An 18,762-nucleotide genomic window follows, 5' to 3' on the forward strand; every position below is an offset into this window, starting at 1 on the left:
GCGGCGCAGGTGAGCACCGCTTCCGGGGTCGGGCGCCTGGATTGCGACCGGCTCCCGCTCCCCTTCAATCGGGTGCGCGGGAGACTATGGCGTCCTCGGTCCCGCCAGCCACCGCACCCGCGGCAACAGCGGGTCCAGGCCCGGGCTTCGGCTTTGCCTCCAAAACCAAGAAGAAGCATTTCGTGCAACAGAAGGTGAAGGTGTTCCGGGCGGCCGACCCGCTGGTGGGCGTGTTCCTGTGGGGCGTAGCCCACTCGGTGAGAACCACCGTACCCCCTCTCTGCCCAGTCCTCAGCCCTCAGCTCCTGCGCTTTGGGGCGTCCGGGTTTCCCGGCTCCCGCGTCTGGATTGCCTAGCGCTGCCACCAACCCGCCGCACTGCTGTCCTGGCCCCTGCCCTGAGGTGTTCTTCCAGACTGTCTTCTGGTTGTGGACTTTTGGCTCCCTGTCTGCCTCTTACTCCTCTAGTAAGAGTACTGCCTTCCCGAACCTGAATTCCAGGTCTCTGTCTCTTGACTTCTTCCAGCTCCAGGCTTCAGAGGCTGGCCGGGATCCGGCTCCAGCGGGAGGAACATTAGGAGGAATGGCTCTTGGGGTGGTGAGGTCTCAGAGACTGCGTGTATGGGAGGGTGGGTAGCTTGATAAAGGTTCGTTCACTGTCCTTTCCACCTTGTTTCTAGCCTCAGCCCTTGAGTTTGCAGCTTTGAGTTTGTCTGGGAGAAGCTCCAGGCTTCTTGGACTTTCTAATCCTGTTTTCCCTTCCTTTGCCTTCCAGAGGTACAACATGTTTGTTAGAAAAGGCACCCCACCCTGAGCCTAAAGGTTCCACTCATCCAGTATTCAATGTATATGTGCCTTTGTTGTTAACTGCATTTCCATCGCTGGCTGGAGGGATGGTATTTGGAGAAGTGGAGGTTATTTTTGACCAAAGAGAAGCAGAGGAGCTCTGATCCCAGGAACACCATGTTGGTGAACTTTGGGGACAGGAAACTAAAGGGTCTAGCTTAGGAGTCAGGAGGAGGCCAGTGTATCTTCTTGAGGATTCCTCCAGTGAAGGAAGCACAGACATAGACCCCTTTCCCGCAGATAAGGAGTGAGTGGGATGCAGTGATCTTGGATGTGATGGAATATTTTAGTAATCAACTTTCTTGAATTGTTATAGTCACAGGATTGTGGGGATGGAGGGGATGAGGAAGAATACAGTTTTTGTCTCATTCTTAATTTTTAGCTTAGGATGTGGTTTGGGGTCATTTGGCTCCCGTTTGTATTTGCAGCCCTCTGAGTGATAATGTCTTATTAGCAAGTGTCCAGTCTAATGCACTTGTTATGGGCAAGGTTGATGGAGGTCGGACTGCCTCTTCACATCTACCTTTCAGGTTAGGTGTTTATCTTCCTTGTAGGAAGCTTAATAGAGAGGGTAAAGATTGGAGGATTACATGGAAGACCTGCCTTGGCTTCTTTAAGTATATATTCTTTAGTTCCACCAGCCCACCCTTCAGCCAACACATATCTACTTCAAGTGTCCGGAATGGAGAAATTCCTTGAACATATGCCTTAGTGATGATTCATCCTGCTTAGCAGGTGGTAAGGAGGGGGCAAGAAGAGTTATAGCTGAATTTTAGGCTGGGAATCTCAAGTGACTTATTTTTTTCCTTGAGGAATCTGTTCTGCCCTCCTTTTCTACAAGAGCAGGAGGAGTTGCATGCTCTGCAGCATGTGGGATTTAGGTTAGGCTGCAATTCTTAACCTTTTTCAAATTATCAAGTAAGGGTAGGCAAGACATTAATTTATTCCGTTACTCAACATTTCAGGATCTCTGTGTGCCAGACATTGTGCTAGCTAGGCACCTAAGAAATACGAAGGCTGGGATGAGCCCTTGTCCATGAAGAGCTCACAGTCTGGGGTTGGCAGTGATGGTACTTACATAAACTAGCAGTTAGGATCATGTGATAGGTACATCATGCACTATTAAAGGCAGGTGAGAGGTAATTTAAACATCAAGGAGAAAGGATATTTCCTTGAAATTCCTAAACACAGAAGCTTCATTTCTACCACCCTGACTTGGCAGGCTGCAGATCCTGGGGCAAAGAAGAACATAAGATACTTCTATCCTTTGGGCTTGACTTTAGGAAACAGTCACTTAATGAGCTCTTGTCTTCTGATGGCCTGCATTTCCTCTGAGATCAGCTGTTCTCTTACTTTATACCTAGGCAGGTGGGTATCTACTGCAGAGAACTGGGTCAGAGTGGTGTGATAGGACTTCTTGTTTGTAAGGAGATACTCCTTACAGGATATGGGTATTTCATCTTCATGCTGCTCTTGACCCTTCTGAGTCCCATTAACTTAAAAATATTTTTTTAAAATGGAGCAAGTAGCTGTCTTGAGTCTCCAGGGGTACTTTTTTTTTCTCCTTTTTTCTAGAATTTCTCACAGCTTTAAAAATAGTCCTGAGTTGCTTACAGAGTTTTCCTAATATAAAATCACTGTTGTGAGCATGAAGTTCCACGGGGGTGGGAGTGTACGGGTTGCTTACAGCAGTCCTTCTTGGGCAGCAGAAGGACTTAGACACATTCTCTGATTTCAAACATATTCACAGCCAGTGTTTTTAAAGGAATGAGGTTTGAGTTGCCCTTCCCTACCTCCTGCCCAGACACATTGTATCAGTATCTCTCCACACTCTTACTGCTTCCTTCTTCATGTTTTGACTTATCAGATCAATGAGCTCAGCCAAGTACCTCCCCCGGTGATGCTTCTGCCAGATGACTTTAAGGCTAGCTCTAAGATCAAGGTCAACAATCACCTTTTCCATAGGTAAGTGAGGAATCTTTGACTCTCTCACAGCAACCTTCTAGAAAAAGAAATAGAAGTGATTTTAAAAGAACCCGTGAGTTAAAAGTTTTAGATTTGGAAGTCATCTCATAAATGTGTGGCCGACATCCTTCCCAATGCAGAAAGTTTTGTGCAAGGAAATTAAAATAATTTCCATTGTGTTCTGAAATCTTCTGTGTACCAGTATTATCTGCCCCTGCCTAGCAATTTCATAGAGTGAATACATTCACAGGCCAGTTCTGTTATCCACTGATAAGGATTCCTTCAAAGAAGTACTTTAGTCTTCTAAGCCCCTCTAGTACCAGAATATGCCATTTTAAAAAACAGTAGTACCTATAGCTAACTTTAGAATGTCTCTTAACTTGTTTGGGGTTTGGGAAATGCTACTGATTATACTACTTTCCAGCCATTTAATTTAGGTCACTTAGTCACCCTGAAACAGTCTTCCCTTCTATAAAATACCTTTAAAAGTACCTTACAGGGTTTTATGAGAATCAGATGAGGTAAGTGTAAAGGTGTTTTATAAACTGTCAAGCCCTATTGTATAAATGTAAGGTAATATTAGTATTTTGTTGTTTCACCATAAAAACCTGTATTTCAGGGAAAATCTACCCAGTCATTTCAAGTTCAAGGAATATTGTCCCCAGGTCTTCAGGAACCTCCGTGATAGATTTGGCATTGATGACCAGGATTACTTGGTGAGAGTCCATTATGGATAAAGATAGTGCCTAGCAACTTGGGAGTCCTTGGGATAGTCATAATTGGAGAAATAAAAGTCTCAGCAGATTTGATTCTTTATTATTTTGTGATCTAAGTCATCTTCAAAGATCCCATGAAGGCTGGGGATGTAGCTGAAGCTCAATGGTAGAGCACTTGCCTGGCACACACAAGGCTTTGAGTTCAGTCCTCAGTACTGCAAAAAAACAAAAACAGCTAATTAAGCACATCCTTGGGAAAAAATATAGATACATTTAGAATTTTTCATTTGCTAGATGCAGTGACACATGCCTGTAATCCCAGCTTTTTGGGAGACAGGCAGGAAGATCACAAATTTAAGGTCAGCCTGGGAAATTTAGCAAGACTGTGTCTTAAAATTAAAAAAATATAAAGGGCCAGGGATATAGCTCAGTGGTAAAGTAATTACCTAGCATATGTGAGGCCCTGGGTTTAGTCCCCAGTATTACAAACAGCAATGAGAAAGAAAACTTTGCATTCACTTTTTATTTGGTCTACATATGGACACCAGATTAAGAACCCCTGCTCAATATTTTACTGACGGTTTCTTATGGGTTTAGAAGCATTTCGTTAGTTGCTAACCTTTGACTTATTTCTCCACATAAAGGGAAAAGAACCTATAGCTTGTTCTTTGTCTTTAGGTGTCCCTTACCCGAAGTCCCCCGAGTGAAAGTGAAGGCAGTGATGGCCGATTTCTCATCTCCTATGATCGAACTCTAGTCATCAAAGAAGTATCCAGTGAGGACATTGCTGACATGCATAGCAACCTCTCCAACTACCATCAGGTCCAGCTTCTGTCCTACCCATTCTTTCTTCCTCATCCCTATAGTATATATTCATCTGCCAGAACACACGAAAAGACTCCCTGTCCCTTTTTCTACCCAAAAAACTTTTGTGTCTCTCCCAGAAGCACTTCATACTGTTTTCAAAAACTAGAAATTTAAAGGAAAGGAAAGTTCTCTGTATTATTATTTGTGTTTTACTTAACCGAAGAATTTGCTGTGTCCCTTATCGTTTTGTACTTTTCCTAGGAAAATCTTTCTTCTCTCTCTCTCCTCCCCCATCCCTCACTTTTTTACCTAAAATGAGTGTCGACTTTTCCTCATGGCTGGCTTCTTGGGACACTGGGGTACTCTGTGGAGAGACCCAAAGACCAGGTCAGCAGAGTGGCTAAGGAAGGCCTATGAGAATATAATGGGAGCTAAGTCAAAGGAGCCTCCAAATTCTTGGGCACCCATTTAACAACAGTTGGGAAACAGAAAGAGGAACAGGTTTTTGGAGGAAGATAGTTCTGATTTAACACGGTAAGCTTTAGGTTTCTGCAGTTCATCCACATATAGGTGTCCAATAAGTGGTGGAGGTATGTCTATGGAATTCAAGGAAGGATTAGACTAGAAGTATAGATTTGTTAGTTGTATATGAATGTGGTTATTAAAATCACTTATTTTCACTTAAAATCACTTAAAAATGTAGATAAGCTTATTGAAGGGAAGTGTATGTAGTGAATTGAAAAGGACATTGAAGACAGAACCCTAAGGAACAAATAGAGAAAAAAAATGCATAAAGGTGACAAAGAGTAGATGGGCACTTAACTATGGATGCCCTAGTACATTCCATAAAGGGTTTGAGGGCAGAGAAAAATCAAGAGTGGTGTGATGAGACTTGGGGATAAAGAGCATTTTAAAGAGACTGGCTAACAGGGTCAGGTGCTACAGTTAAAATATGGCAATGACTAGAATATCAGCTGGACTTGATAACAGATTTTGGTATGATTTCAGAGAGAAATGAGGGCATAAATCTTATTTCAGTGGTTTTAGGCATGAATGAGAGGAAGTGGACTGATTGCTGATTACTTTTCTGAGAAAGTTGGCTTTGAAGAGAAATAGGTAGTAACACACTGAGAGGGAGAGAGAGACAAGCATTGAAAGAAGAATTGTTTTGGTGTTGTGTTTTGTTTTGTTTTGCTATGCTAGGAGTTGAACCCAGGGCCTAAAGCATGCTAGGCAAATGCTTTACTGCTGAGCTACACATCCAGCCCTGAAAGAGGGATTGTCTCCCCACCACTGTGGTGGTACTGGGGATTGAACTCAGGGTCCTTGCACCAAGCTTTATATCTAGCCCTCCTCACTTTAAAAAAAAATTTTTTTTTTTAAATTTTGAGACGGGTTCTTGCTAAGTTGCTGGAGCTGGGCTCAAACTTATGCTGCCTTAGCCTTCTGGAATTGCAGGCATGTATTAGCATGCCTGGCTGAGGAATTACCCTTTAAGAATGTAGATTATCAAATTGAGCATAATGGTACGTGACTGTAATCTGAGCACTGGAAGAGGCTGAGTCAGGAGGATCACAAGTTAGAGTCAATTTAAGCCAAGGCAATTTAGCGAGACTGTTTCAAAATTAAAAAATAAAAAGGACTGGAGATATAACTCAGCATGAAAGCTACAGTATATCATAAATAATCCTCATACAGGCTACAGGAATATAGCTCACCAAGAAATATTGGTTTGCATAAATCGTATTATTGATAAGCAGAAGTAAGTCCTTACTGTGGTTCTTTGACCACTTATATATAGAGAGGGCCTAAAGTAAAGTAAAGATAATAAACCTACCTTCTTTATCTCATAGAATAATAAAGGTGGAATGAGAGGATTCGCTTCCACTTTATACATATGGAAGAAATCAGAAGACATAGGGATTCAGAAACCATGTGGGTAACCAGGGACATTTTTAGGAATCTCCCATTACTTTTGGTTTCATAACTTTTCTATTTGAAGTTATCTTTTGTTTTTCTCTCTCTCAAACTCCTGGTGATCTTCTTGCCACAGCCTCTTGAGTGCTGAGACCACAGTTGTGTGTCACCACACCCAGCTCTCTGCTTGAGTTTTGTGCCCCCCTTGAAATGAGGATTCTCATCCCTGAGCAGTTCGTATGTCTAGCAGCCTTTCCTTATGCCTTTCTCCCTTCCTACCCCAGTACATTGTGAAGTGCCATGGCAGCACACTGCTGCCCCAGTTCCTGGGGATGTACCGAGTCAGCGTGGATAACGAAGACAGCTACATGCTTGTGATGCGCAATATGTTCAGCCACCGACTTCCTGTGCACAGGAAGTATGACCTCAAGGTAAGGAGAGGAGATTTCAGGGGTGGAGGATCCTGGTGACCTGAGAATATAGGGAGGTCCCCGAGAGGGCATTGGATAATTCCTTTTAAAGAACACAAGGGTATGAATTTGAGTACTCCTCTTAGGAGCTGGGTTCTGTTCTTTTGTCCTCTTCTGCTGACTTGGTCTTTGGGTCTCTCCACAGGGTTCCCTAGTGTCCCGGGAAGCCAGCGATAAGGAAAAGGTGACCCTCATTTTAAGTGTCAGGGTGAGGGGTGGGGCTGGGGATGAAAGGGGTCTTCTTAGGATGAGGGGGCCATTCTCCATATGGGGATCAGCCGCCATTTATTCTCTAGCCACTGACAAGAAGAGAGATGTGAACTTCTGCCAACACAGAGGTAGTCTGGAGGGGCAGTAGTAGCAGCTGCTTTTTCCCTGGCAGGGGGTATTTGTGTGGATGGTGTGGGGATGGGTGGAGATACTGGGTTTTAGGGCAAAATGTCCACCCTCCAGCTCTCACTCGGGTCCTGCATTGAAATAGATATTTCTGCTAAAGAAGAAGGAAGAAAAGTCAGCATGGAGATTTTATTGAAGACTGTTGGCAGAAAGTTTTACAGTACAAGTGCAGGCTAGAGGTGTAGCTTGATGGTAGTGTGCTTGCCTAGCATGTGCAAGGCCTTGAATACAATCTCTAGCACTGTGCCAAAAAAACAAAAAAGGTGGAGTATGTTGTGATTTGGGATAGTAGTACAGCTGAGTGACTGAGTTTGGGCAAGCATCACAGTTTGGGATTTTTTTTTTTTTTTTTTTTTTTTTTTTTTTTTTTTTTTTTTTTTTTTTTGAGACATGTTCTCACTGTGTAGCTTAGGCTCTCCTTGAACTCAGTTTGTAGCCTAGGCTGGCCTCAAACCCATGGCAGTCCTCCTACCTCATCCTCCTGATTGCTGGAATTACAGGTAGGCACAACTATACCTGACTCACAGAATGGATTCATTGGACAGTGTGAAACTGCTGTCCTCAAGGCCGCTGAGGTAGAGACAGTGGTGCACAGAGGCAGGGTTGTTCAGGCCCTAGGGAGGGGATATAGTCCCAAGATGTCCTTTTCCCTATTGCAGGTTAAAGAATTGCCAACCCTTAAGGATATGGACTTCCTCAACAAGAACCAGAAAGTGTACATTGGTGAGGAGGAGAAGAAAACATTTCTGGAGAAGCTAAAGAGAGATGTGGAGGTGATGATTGGGGTGCTCAGAAGTGCCTTTCTTTCCTTTTTTTAGTTGTCTGTTCCATTCACAATAGAGAACTCCTCCCCTCCGCTTATTCTTTGAGTCCTCTATATTTAGTGGTTGAGTGTGAGATAAGAAAAAACCCATGGAGGCTGAAATGAATAAAGAGGTAATTATAGATTCTAGAACATTTAGCCCTAAAAGGCAGTGGGAGACCCCAGTCTCATTTTTATCCTTACTGTTCCCTAGGAGGGGCCCAGGAAGTCCAGGATAGAGGTGTAGAAGTGTTACCTGACAGTGGGGAAGGAGATCTGGGTTTTCTGATCTTTAAGTGGGTCTCAGTTTCTAGTGCAATTGAAGATAATGGACTACAGCCTTCTGCTGGGCATTCACGACATTATCCGGGGCTCGGAACCAGAGGAGGAGGGGCCTGTTCGGGAGGACGAGGCAGAGTGGGATGGGGACTGTAATCTGACTGGACCTTCTGCTCTGGTGGGCTCTTACGGCACCTCCCCTGAGGGGATTGGAGGCTACATTCATTCCCATCGACCACTGGGACCTGGAGAGTTTGAGTCCTACATCGATGTCTACGCCATCCGGAGTGCTGAGGGTGAGAAAGACCTTGGAATTTTGAGGGTGGAGAGGGGAGGGCTGTCCTTAGACAGAGACCAGGTGGTGAGTGGAGAGACAAAAACAAAGCTGATTCCTGGGAAAGGAGGATTTGGACCACAGCTGCTTTTTCATTGTTGATCTTTCTTCAGGGGCCCCCCAGAAGGAGGTGTATTTCATGGGCCTCATTGACATCCTGACACAATATGATGCCAAGAAGAAAGCAGCTCACGCAGCCAAAACTGTCAAGCATGGGGTGAGCATTCCCCAAAACCTCCCTTTTCCCGTCTTGGTTGTTTCTGAGCAGAGAGCCTCTTTGTGTCAGAACACTGGGGAGGCAAAAGGGAAAGGGCTGGAGTAGGTGGGAGGACCGGGAATGGGGAAGACTGGTGAGGTGGCCTGACACATTGTTTCATACCTCCTCACAGGCAGGGGCAGAGATCTCTACTGTCCATCCTGAGCAGTATGCTAAGCGATTCCTGGATTTTATTACCAACATCTTTGCCTAAGAGCCTGTGTGACTCCATGGTGATGGCTGCTTCACATTCAAGGTGGCAGGGTTCTGAGCGGCTTGGGGGAATTGTGGATATTTTGGCCACTACTTCTCTTCCTCCTATGCTGAATTCAGGCTTTCATCCAGATATCTCCATCTTGTTGAATAGGCTTTTCTTGGTCCCCAGAAATACATTGCTCTTTCTCCCTTCTGTCCATTTTTGCTCCTTCTCTCCCTCCCTCCAGCAAGCCCTCTTGCTTCATTAGAGTGTTACTGTTGACTCTCCCAAGTGCCTTGATCTTTGTAAAATATCCTATTGTTTCTATAAGATATGAGGTGTAGGGAGGGGGGCAGTTTGCCATCTTCAAGACCTGACTGGACAGATGGACCTGGCTCAAGAAACTACTTGGTGCACTTTGCTCCATGGAATGAACTGAAAGTGTCAGAATTTGCGGGTAACTTTATAGAACTCACTAGTGTATTTCCTTCCTGGTAGGCCCCGGGATGGAAGATTTTTGGGATACTACAGACGTATGCACACATGATAGAAAATGGCCTATCTAACACGTGGAGGTGGGATGGGGAGTGGTCAGCAGGCTGGCACCTCACAGAGACAGGGACCTAAGAGGACTTTGGTGACTATGGAGTGCATTGGAGAAGGTCGCTGACAAAGAGTGATTACTCTCCAGTCTTCTCCCACCCCATTCCTACTTCCATCTGCATCCATTTGCACATCTGAGTACAGACACATCATGCAAATCTGGGTACAGACACCCAGGCATGGCCAGGAGTGTCTGAACCTGGGTGAAGGTGTTTGACTACTGCTGCGTGAACCAGAACCTCATCCTTTCCTGGAGTTGGAAGTCTTCAATGGGTGTGGCCAGTTCTGGAGGCTGGAATGATGGGCCAGTGTACAGCTCATTTCCGTATTCAGTTTCCTTTCTTCCTGGCTAGCTGTCCCCAAGGTTTATTTCCAGCAAGAAGGACTATCTCTCGGGTCAGTTCTGGTCATTTCAACAGGATGGAGGTCTCAAGTGTGGGAACCTCCCTGAATGTGTGCAGCTAGCATACTTCCTTCTGCCCTTTCTCAGACCCTTTTTTTCAGCTGGATTTGTTTTCATTCTGCTCTCTTCTGTCCCATCTTATACTGCTACTGTGTCTCCCAGGGGACAGATGGACTTCTTTGTCATCTTCACTCTCCTCCCCCAGAGAGGAGTCAGAGCCATAACTCAATCACCCATCCACTTCCAAAGCTAGCTGAATTAATGGGTGATACTCTCAGAATGTAGAGGACCCTGATGTAATGAGATAGGTGTCCTTCCCTCCCTCCATTGCCTTTGGGGCTCAGATACTCGTTCTTAGTATCTCCCACCCCCTGGAAGCATCTACATTTTTTTCACATAAAGACGGGCACCAGCAACTGGCCTGTGGGGATGCAAAGCTGTTTTGCTCTGTGTCTGGCTGGACTAACCAGTCTCACAAGAAGGTATGAGATCATAAGGGAGAAACTGCCTTCGTTTCACCTTCTGCTTCAAAGGAGATAGCAAGAGAAGTCTCCAGTGTTGGGTTGGAGCCCCTGTAATATCTTCCTGTCCTGCACCTGCTGGGTCTTTTCCATTCCCGTCATCTACCTTTCCCCTGTTGAATGCAAAAAAACTTCGTGACACCAGCAGCTGTTGCTTTTTAAAACTGGGGTTTACTGATTATGCGGCTGATGTATCTTAGGCAGTATAATCTTCATTTGTTGCTTCTGTTTTTCACCTTTTTTGTTTTATTAATAAAAGATCTTAATGTATTTACTCCCATCACAATACAAAAATAAATTATTCAATCCAAATTCCTTCGCAGAAATGCTTTTTTAAAACTTTTTTTAATTCTGAGAAATCCTAAGACCAATTGAAGAATTCTAGTTGAAAGATGTGAGATTCAAAGATGGCTGTGAACTTAAAAGGTGGTGAGGGGTGGACTAGGAATGGGAAATATTTGTCAACTTTGTGGGAATTGCGGTAGTGAGGCCTGGAGGGAAGTGGAATGGCATGGCCTTCATCCCAGGGCTCCAGGCTTGCTCACTCCATTTCTAGAGGGGAGTGGGCCTCAGCCTACCAGCTGAATCAAAAGGAATTCAGTGTTCTGGCCTCCTGGAAAAGATCTGCTTGGGGGACAGTAAGAGAACATGAGGGTCCTAGGAAAATGAAGAGTGACCAGCCCTCCAGTCCAGAGAGGGAGTGAAAAAAGGGGTAGATGACTAGGTTTGTTGCCAGTCTGGGAGATTTCAGTGTGTCTTGGCTGAGGAGGTCCTAGGCTGGAGGAAAAACCTGGCTTGATGTGGCCCTAGGGAAGTGAGTTGGGCTGGGGTGGAGACTGCTGTGATGTGAGAAACAGAGAAGAGGAATCTTTTTTTTTTTTCCCCTTTGAGAATTTTTAACTCTTACTTGAACCATAACATTTGACACCACCACCATCCCAAGCCATTTAAAAAAGATTATTCACTTCCCATTCTGCACCGGTCTCAGTGTCCTTGTTTGTGAAAAGAAAAATCAGGTACTTAAGAGTACCCATCTCCTGGCAGATTGTGAGAGTCACAGAAGGTAACAATCTAGAAAGAGGCAAGAGGGAGGGGTTTGAAGTAGTTTAGTAATGGGATTATTTTGTAGCACCAAAACTTTTTTTTTTTTGCTAAAACCTCCTATCCCACGTTGTTCCTCAAAGACCCTTCTACCAAAAGGATTTCTAAAAATTGTCCTCTCCAAATTACCATATACCCTCCGACACTGCTCACCCACCCATCCACCACTAGTTCCCAAAAGCTGCCACGCAGCTAGCTGGAAAAGACCAGGGAGAAGGCCTCTCCGGGAGGGGGAAGCCAGAGGGGTGGCGTCTGTAAGGCTTATAACCTACCCTCGGCTACTTGACGCCACCCTCTCCCTCCAAAGACTGGGACTGTGCCTCCATTTTTGTTTTGGGGCGGAAGGGCAGGGGCTCCCGAGTAGAAAGGGTCAAAGGAAACAGTCATCAACACCTGCGAAAGGGAAGGAGGTGCTGTCCTCCGTCCTTCCCTTTCCCTGGGTCTGCACCCCCTGCACCCCTTTCCACCTTCTCGAGCCACCCCCCCCCTTGTTGCTAAGGCCTGGACCGTCATCCCAGCAACAGCCTCAGTCATGTGACCGGCAATGGCGGCGCTGACTAGAGGTAGGTGAGCCCGGCGCCCCCCACACCCACCGCGTGCCCCCCGGACCCGCGCGCACCCTTCGCAAGACCCTCGCTCCCTCCGCGTCCCCTCCTCCACTCCTTCTCTGGTGCCGAGCGCCGGGTAGGGGGGTGGCCCCCGGGGCCGGGCGGAGCATCGTTCTAGCACCCTCAAGCCTTGGCCTCAATTTGGGGGTTCTGTGGGCCGCAGTCGGGTTGACATGAATCCCCACCCGGCGCTGGGGTTCGGGGGTTTCCGCGAGTGGAGGATAGGGGGAGGTGGTTCCGGGTCGGGTCTTGGAGGAGGCCGTGGGGGGAGGGGTGGAGCTGCCCCAGTGGATACCTCAGGGACCCGTGCCCTTCCTGGCTGTCCCTGCCGCGGGGTCGCTGTCTGGAGGAGACTGGCCCCGTGTCCGGTCTGGGTTGCCCTAGAGGAATCACAGACCCAGCCTAAATTGTGGCCCCGCCTCCCTTTGCTGTGCTAGCAGGACCTGGAGTTAAGACACCTAGAACCTGGGTCCTCTCTGGTGGTGGTGGTGGGGGGTCGTTCCAAACGTGCATAGTCAGAATGGGCTGAGACTTGGGGCTCCGTTTTTACTTCGTGAATCTTGAGATGCATCTGGCTTTGAGGGTACTAAGACGGAGGCACGAATGGATAGCAGCTCCTTTTTATCATTCAATAAATTGAGGTCATGCTAATGGTCCTTCTTTCTAATAGAGCTGTATTTGGAGGTGTTGCGGGAACAGCCCTGTAGCCTAATGTGACAGGGCTCAGGGGAAACATCAGGCCCCTCCAGCTGAGCCCCTGGGGCCCCATCCCTTCAAACTCCAGACTAAGCTGAGGGGCAGGAGGTGTTGATGCGTGTGTTGGGTTTAAAGGTGACAGTGAGAACTTTGCTACTGCATGTAGCGGCTGCTGCCACTTTGTTGACATCCCTACCAACTTCAGCAGAGGGACTGAGTTAGCTCTTAAGAAAGGCTCCCTTTCAGCAAAAGGGGACTGAATTACTTGGAATAGGACAAGGAGTTGGAGAACATGAGAAATACTCCTGTCCCTGTGATCTGAGGGAGGTAGCAAGAACGACCTCCATCTCTGTGGGCTTCTTTCTGCACCCCGGCTCTCTTGAAAGCCTCAGAACTGGGGAATAGAGGAAGGTTGGCATGTTGGAGTTTAATAACTTAGGGAGAGTGGAGCTGGGGAAGGGATTCTACAGGGGAGGATTGGCAGATAGGAGCTTTATTTCCTGGCTGGATGAGGGAAATGGTAACATTTGCTATCCTAACCCTTTCCTCTCACCCCCCAGTCTTGGTCAGCTGAGTGTAGAAATAGAAGGATTTCTGCTGCCACCATCTTCCATGGGCTTCCCAGGTACCCATCTCTGAAGAGAACCTCAGCCCTTACACTTGGGTTCCTCCAGTGCGCCAAGTAACCTATATCCAGGTTTCTGCCTGTCACATGGGTGGCTAGGTTTGGGATGGTGGGGACCGGGGAAGGGATTTCTTACTTTCCCTCTTTTTCCTTCCCACCCCACCAGGTCACACAACCTACAAGTAGGGAGCAGGGAAAGACAGTGAGCCTGCATGCCAATTCTAAGCTCTTCAGGATCAAAGTGAGCAAAAATGAGGGCCCAAAGTCTCCCTCCCCTTTAAAGGGCCCATTTTTCACCCAGGATGGGGGCGGGTAGGGTGTTTCTATGATCATGGGAGAAAAAAAAAGGAAAGCCAAGGCTGATAAGAGAATGGGGGAAGAAACTTCCTTGCTCCTCAGGGGGGGCTGGGGTATGAGAGACAGGGGGAAATAGAAAATTAATTTGGTGGAGGAGATGGGGTTGGACTTTGAGAAAACAGAGGTAACAAGAGTTTGGAAGGAACCTGAACTAGGAGGCACTTATGTGTTTCAAATGGGGACCCCCCCCACCCTGAGTCCCTTTCATCCTGGGGGCAGTGTCGTTCGTCCTGTCCAGAATGGCAGCCTGTGGAGGCACCTGCAAGAACAAAGTGACTGTCTCCAAGCCTGTGTGGGACTTCCTAAGCAAGGAGACCCCAGCCCGGCTGGCCCGGCTTCGGGAGGAGCACCGAGTGTCCATCCTCATAGATGGCGAGACTTCTGACATCTATGTTCTCCAGCTTTCCCCACAGGGCCCTCCCCCAGCCCCTCCCAACGGGCTCTACCTTGCCCGGAAGGCTCTCAAGGGGCTGCTGAAAGAGGCGGAGAAAGAGCTGAAGAAAGCTCAGAGGCAGGGGGAGCTTATGGGCTGCTTGGCTTTGGGTGGTGGTGGGGAACACCCTGAGCTGCACCGCCCAGGGCCACCCCCTCTCAGAGCAGCCCCAATCCTGCCCCCTGGGGCACGGGGGCTCCCCCCTCCCCCTCCTCCCCTTCCCCCTCCTCTTCCTCCCCGCCTTCGGGAGGAGGCAGAAGAGCAGGAAAGTACCTGCCCCATCTGTCTGGGGGAGATCCAGAATGCCAAGACGTTGGAGAAGTGCCGGCACTCATTCTGTGAGGGCTGCATCACCCGGGCCCTGCAGGTGAAGAAGGCTTGCCCCATGTGCGGCCGCTTCTATGGGCAGCTGGTGGGCAACCAGCCCCAGAATGGACGGATGCTGGTCTCCAAGGATGCCACCCTCCTTCTGCCCAGCTACGAGAAGTACGGCACCATTGTCATCCAGTACGTCTTCCCGCCCGGTGTCCAGGGGGTAAGAAAACCACGGCCTGCCCTTACCCTTTGATTTTTCCCAAGCTTGCCCTCTGACCTAAGAAAATTGGGTGAGGGTGAGTGTGTTAGATGTGACAGTCTTGGCTGTCTCCAGTATGCCTTCCTATTCAGTGACTTGGGGCTAGGACATTGCCTTGAGGCCCAGCTTTTCCATCCTTATGATCCCAAAGCACACAGAATAATCAAGTGTGAAGGCTGGGGTGCGGCTCAGTAGTAGAGTGTGTGCCTAGCATGTGGGAGGTGCTAGGTTTGATACCTAACGCTGCAAAAAAAAAAAAAATCAGGTATGAGAGAAGAGAATTGAATACTATTTCTCTGATGAACATGGATATTGACAAACATTCTTGGTAACTTCTGTGGAGATGGCAGCAGGTACAGCAGACATATCAGCAGACATAACAGAGTGAGAGAATTACTCTGTTTCATATGAGACAATAAAAGCTTGAAGAGGCTGGAAGGTAAAACCAGGAATGGTCAAGGGCTTACAGGTGTCTTCCTGCTGGACAAAGAGAAATGTCAACTCTGGTTCAAAGAGGAATGAGGAGTCTCCAAAGGTGAAATAGAAAATGAAACAGGTTAGCCAAGGATTTGGCTCTGTGATTCAGCAACCTGCCTTGCAGGCGCAAAGGACCTGGTTTGATCCCCGGTATAGAAAAAAAAAAAAAAGAATTCAGAAAAATGGAACAGGTTAAATAGTGGCAGAGATAGTTTTCGGGTAGAGGAAGGAATGCTGAAAGATAAGTTTTTCTTAGTCTTAACATTTCTGCAGAGTTGTCTGCAGAGTAAGGACCAACTACTTTGCATCACTTCTGAGAGTCCATTTGTTACTGAATTGAGGTTTGGGGGATTGTGACAGCTGAAAGAACCTCTTAACAATAAGGATTATGTTCAGAAACAGGCTCTTGCTGCCTCCTTTCCTGGAAAGCTGGCAGCCTGTTGCTCCCCTTTCAGCATCAGTGGGAGTACGCAGACAGATGGCTGGCTAGGATGACCCTCCATCGGCATGCAGGCCTTAGGATGTCCAGCTGCTCACTTCCAGTGCTGCTTTCCCTTCTTCCCAGGCTGAACATCCAAACCCAGGAGTTCGGTACCCTGGCACTACACGGGTAGCCTACCTCCCGGACTGCCCTGAGGGCAACAAGGTGCTGACCCTGTTCCGAAAGGCATTTGACCAGCGTCTCACCTTCACTATTGGCACGTCCATGACTACGGGGAGACCGAATGTCATCACCTGGAACGACATCCACCACAAGACCAGCTGCACAGGGGGACCTCAGCTGTGTGACTCCTCTTCATCTCTCTCCCCTTGGCTCCTCCTTTTATCTTAATTTCCACTGAGGGAACAATATCCACCCTCTCCCTCTGGGAGCTTCCTAATTGGAGAGGACTACCCCCAACTGTTCAACATGTCTTCCCTCCCATCTCCTGATTTTAATCTGAGTCTGATATGCCTAATTTAACCTAGAAAAATATGAAGAACCAGCCTTGGGTTTGGAGGGAATCAGCTTTAGGGGAGGTGAAAAGGGATCTGAATGAGGCTTGTACAGAATCACCCAGAATGAGGGTGGGTACGGGAGTATTAAGTTCAAGCCCAAACAGCTAACCCTGGCCCTCATTTCTCTTTGCTCCCAGGTTTGGGTACCCGGACCCCACCTACCTGACCCGTGTGCAAGAGGAACTGAGAGCCAAGGGTATCACAGATGACTGAAGGACATCCTTTTTGCCACCTTGCTGTCCTCTACTAGGACCCAGTGGAAGCCTCTGTTCTCCTTTCCTTCTGCCCTCCACACCACACAAGTAGGGGACCTGTCTGACAGGGAGGGAGTTCAGAGGGGAAGGGCAATCCCTTCCCCTGTCCCCTGTTGGCCAAGTGCTTCAGTGCCCTGTGAGCCACTCCCTTCTGGCAGAGGCTGGTCTCCAAGCTCTGCTCCCCGCTCCCCTGTACATACTCCCAGTTGCCCTGCCCCTCCTTTGCCCTCGGCCTTTTCTGGTATGTGCTGTGCTCCACTAAGCTGAGAAAGGACCTGGGTGGGCAGGATCAGGTCTCTCGAACCCCGCCCCCACATACTGCTCCACTATGGACTGTTGCGACACCCCCTCTCCCAGGAGCCAGCTGTGGTGTGTTCATAAGATACAATTCTCCTACCTTAACCTTGTCCTTTCTCTCCTGTGTCTCTGTCTGTCAGTCTCTGTCTTTTTCCTCTCTTCTCTGCCCCCTGTAAGGAGCTCTCCTTACTCTGTTCTGGAATTATCACCAGACTGTAGCTTTTAATTTAATAAAAATAAAGTAAAATATGCAACTCTATGCCACACCCATTCTGTTCTGTGGACCGGGAGAGGGTGGGGTGGGAAGCAGGCTCTACTCAGAAGGGAAAAGGGGGAAATGGGGGAATCCCATTGTCTTGTGCTTGCTGAGGATTTAGGGAAGTGGGATGTAACTAGTGGACTCTGTGATAACATTGCTAAGTGCTGAGCCGTGTTTCAATGTTGAGATCGGGATTAAGAGGGGTTTGTATGTGGTTGAACTATGGTTGTACAGAAGGGAACAACCCTACCCCTTTATCGAAATTTGGCTAGGGGGAGCGGAGTAGGATTTAGGGAAGTGGGATGTAACTAGTGGACTCTGTGATAACATTGCTAAGTGCTGAGCCGTGTTTCAATGTTGAGATCGGGATTAAGAGGGGTTTGTATGTGGTTGAACTATGGTTGTACAGAAGGGAACAACCCTACCCCTTTATCGAAATTTGGCTAGGGTGGGAGCGGAGGCGGAGCCGTGCTGGGGGCGGACTCAGCAGCTGCAACTCCCCGGACGCACGCAGGCCTCAGAGCCCCCCAGCTTCCGCACCCCCTCCACCTTGAAACTTGGAGCTGGGTAGGGGTGCAGCATGAAGCCCCCGGACCGCCCCGCCCCTGGTCGCACTGACCGGATACTGGGGGTCATGGGGGGCATGCTTCGCGCATGCACGCTGCCCGGGCAGGAGGGGGTAAGAAGGGGGTAAGAAGGGGGGACCTTAGCGGGGTAGGGGGTCTTTATGGGACTTTCAGCAGGACTGCATCCTACAACTCAATTTACCCACAAACAGCGTTCGAAGGGCAGTCGCTGGGCTTCATGAGTTCAATCGTAAGGGCCGGAGCCACGTTCTGGGAGACCTTTTCATGACAATATGGATTTTGACAGAAAAGAAAAGGGGAAGAAGGAGATTAAGGTTGTTTAAGAGGGAGCGTTCTTTACAGTCATTCTGTCCTTGCAGACCCCGAAGAGAACCCCCCTAGGGTCGGGGTGTACAGAACCAGAAAGCAACTTTTCCGAGGGGGATCAGAGAGGGGAGCGCGATCATGAGATCCTCGCCTGGGCTTCCCAGCCCGGTAAGAAGCTGGGGTGGGGTGGGGCACAGTCTGGCATCCAGTGCAAAGTGGCGGTTTCAAAAATATTCTCATTAGCATAAAGGTTCGCATCAGATTTGCATGAGTCCCGTTTAACCGCAGAGCCCTCCACTCCCCTCTTCGCCCGTCTAGTCTGAGGTGTCCCCTCCACTTCAGTTGGTCCCCAGGCCCCGCAGGCGGGGTGTCCCTGTGCCCCACCCCTGGTCCCTCGCCAGCCCAGGCTCCAGGACTTCGCCTTAATTGGTGATTAGTTTTAGCTGGAGTCCCGGGGCCTGGAGGAAAAAAGGGTCCAGCGAGAGGGCGGCACCTGGGTTGTGTTCCCCACAAAGAGCTCCCCATACAGGCATCCTCCCTCCCATACACACCGGGACCTGGTCCACCCCCGCCCCAGAACATCTTCACACAGGCCAAAGCCCCATCCACCGCGTCCTCCTCCGCAGAGGCTGAGGGGCGATCCAGGCCGATCCTCCGCGCAGCGCAGCCCCCCACCCCC

General features: G+C 48.4%; 3 protein-coding genes and 1 long non-coding RNA gene across 15 annotated transcripts in view; 3 read left to right on the top strand and 1 right to left on the bottom strand.

Moving 5' to 3' along the window:
- The first annotated feature begins 6 nt into the window (after positions 1-6).
- Positions 7-10,821, top strand: Pip4k2c (phosphatidylinositol-5-phosphate 4-kinase type 2 gamma). Of its 2 annotated transcripts, XM_010644586.3 has the most exons (10): positions 7-257; positions 2,713-2,810; positions 3,430-3,526; positions 4,205-4,348; positions 6,535-6,681; positions 6,866-6,904; positions 7,776-7,889; positions 8,226-8,493; positions 8,645-8,748; positions 8,921-10,821. In XM_010644586.3, the coding sequence occupies exons 1-10, from the start codon at positions 87-89 to the stop codon at positions 8,999-9,001; spliced, it is 1,263 nt and encodes a 420-aa protein (XP_010642888.1). In that variant the 5' UTR covers positions 7-86; the 3' UTR covers positions 9,002-10,821. The 2 variants fall into 2 exon arrangements, with proteins under 2 accessions (XP_010642888.1, XP_010642889.1); XM_010644587.3 differs by lacking the exon at positions 6,866-6,904.
- A 986-nt stretch (positions 10,822-11,807) lies between these two features.
- On the top strand, positions 11,808-17,189 carry Dtx3 (deltex E3 ubiquitin ligase 3). Of its 6 annotated transcripts, none has more exons than XM_010644571.3 (7): positions 11,809-12,174; positions 13,476-13,540; positions 13,707-13,781; positions 14,136-14,865; positions 15,947-16,164; positions 16,518-16,576; positions 17,072-17,189. In XM_010644571.3, the coding sequence occupies exons 3-7, from the start codon at positions 13,753-13,755 to the stop codon at positions 17,155-17,157; spliced, it is 1,122 nt and encodes a 373-aa protein (XP_010642873.1). In that variant the 5' UTR covers positions 11,809-12,174; positions 13,476-13,540; positions 13,707-13,752; the 3' UTR covers positions 17,158-17,189. The 6 variants fall into 6 exon arrangements, with proteins under 6 accessions (XP_010642874.1, XP_010642873.1, XP_010642876.1 ...); XM_010644574.2 differs by having other exon boundaries at positions 11,815-12,174; positions 14,117-14,865; XM_010644572.3 differs by lacking the exon at positions 13,476-13,540 and having other exon boundaries at positions 11,808-12,174.
- On the bottom strand, positions 17,082-18,749 carry LOC104876510. Its single transcript, XR_784354.2, has 3 exons — positions 18,635-18,749; positions 17,959-18,035; positions 17,082-17,150 (listed from the first exon to the last, which is right to left on the bottom strand). It is a non-coding gene; the product is annotated as an uncharacterized LOC104876510 (long non-coding RNA).
- The window catches only part of Arhgef25 (Rho guanine nucleotide exchange factor 25), a 7,043-nt gene continuing 5,976 nt past the window's right edge, over positions 17,696-18,762 (top strand). For 2 of the 6 annotated variants that reach the window (XM_010644580.3, XM_010644578.3), the window contains exons 1-2: positions 17,696-17,869; positions 18,137-18,251. In XM_010644580.3, the coding sequence (XP_010642882.1) occupies positions 17,771-17,869; positions 18,137-18,251 (214 nt within the window). In that variant the 5' untranslated portion in view covers positions 17,696-17,770. Of the gene's footprint in view, positions 17,881-17,979; positions 18,007-18,136; positions 18,252-18,762 lie in introns of those variants that run through there. The other 4 variants (XM_010644576.3, XM_010644579.3, XM_033763745.1 and 1 more) reach the window with 3 other exon arrangements.

Source organism: Fukomys damarensis, unplaced genomic scaffold (genome assembly GCF_012274545.1).
Source record: "Fukomys damarensis isolate Sample0158 unplaced genomic scaffold, DMR_v1.0_HiC HiC_scaffold_15, whole genome shotgun sequence".
Classification (NCBI taxonomy): domain Eukaryota; kingdom Metazoa; phylum Chordata; class Mammalia; order Rodentia; family Bathyergidae; genus Fukomys; species Fukomys damarensis.

Bases quoted from the DNA above. Each gene is read 5' to 3' on its own strand.
- Pip4k2c (XM_010644586.3), top strand. From the start codon at position 87: ATGGCGTCCTCGGTCCCGCCAGCCACCGCACCCGCGGCAACAGCGGGT. The intron at 3,527-4,204 runs GTGAGAGTCCAT...CTTTGTCTTTAG, and splicing joins TTGATGACCAGGATTACTTG to GTGTCCCTTACCCGAAGTCC. The intron at 8,494-8,644 runs GTGAGAAAGACC...ATCTTTCTTCAG, and splicing joins CGCCATCCGGAGTGCTGAGG to GGGCCCCCCAGAAGGAGGTG.
- Dtx3 (XM_010644572.3), top strand. From the start codon at position 13,753: ATGCCAATTCTAAGCTCTTCAGGATCAAA. The intron at 16,165-16,517 runs GTGTGACTCCTC...CTTTGCTCCCAG, and splicing joins TGCACAGGGGGACCTCAGCT to GTTTGGGTACCCGGACCCCA. The intron at 16,577-17,071 runs GTATCACAGATG...TCTGTCTGTCAG, and splicing joins AGAGGAACTGAGAGCCAAGG to TCTCTGTCTTTTTCCTCTCT.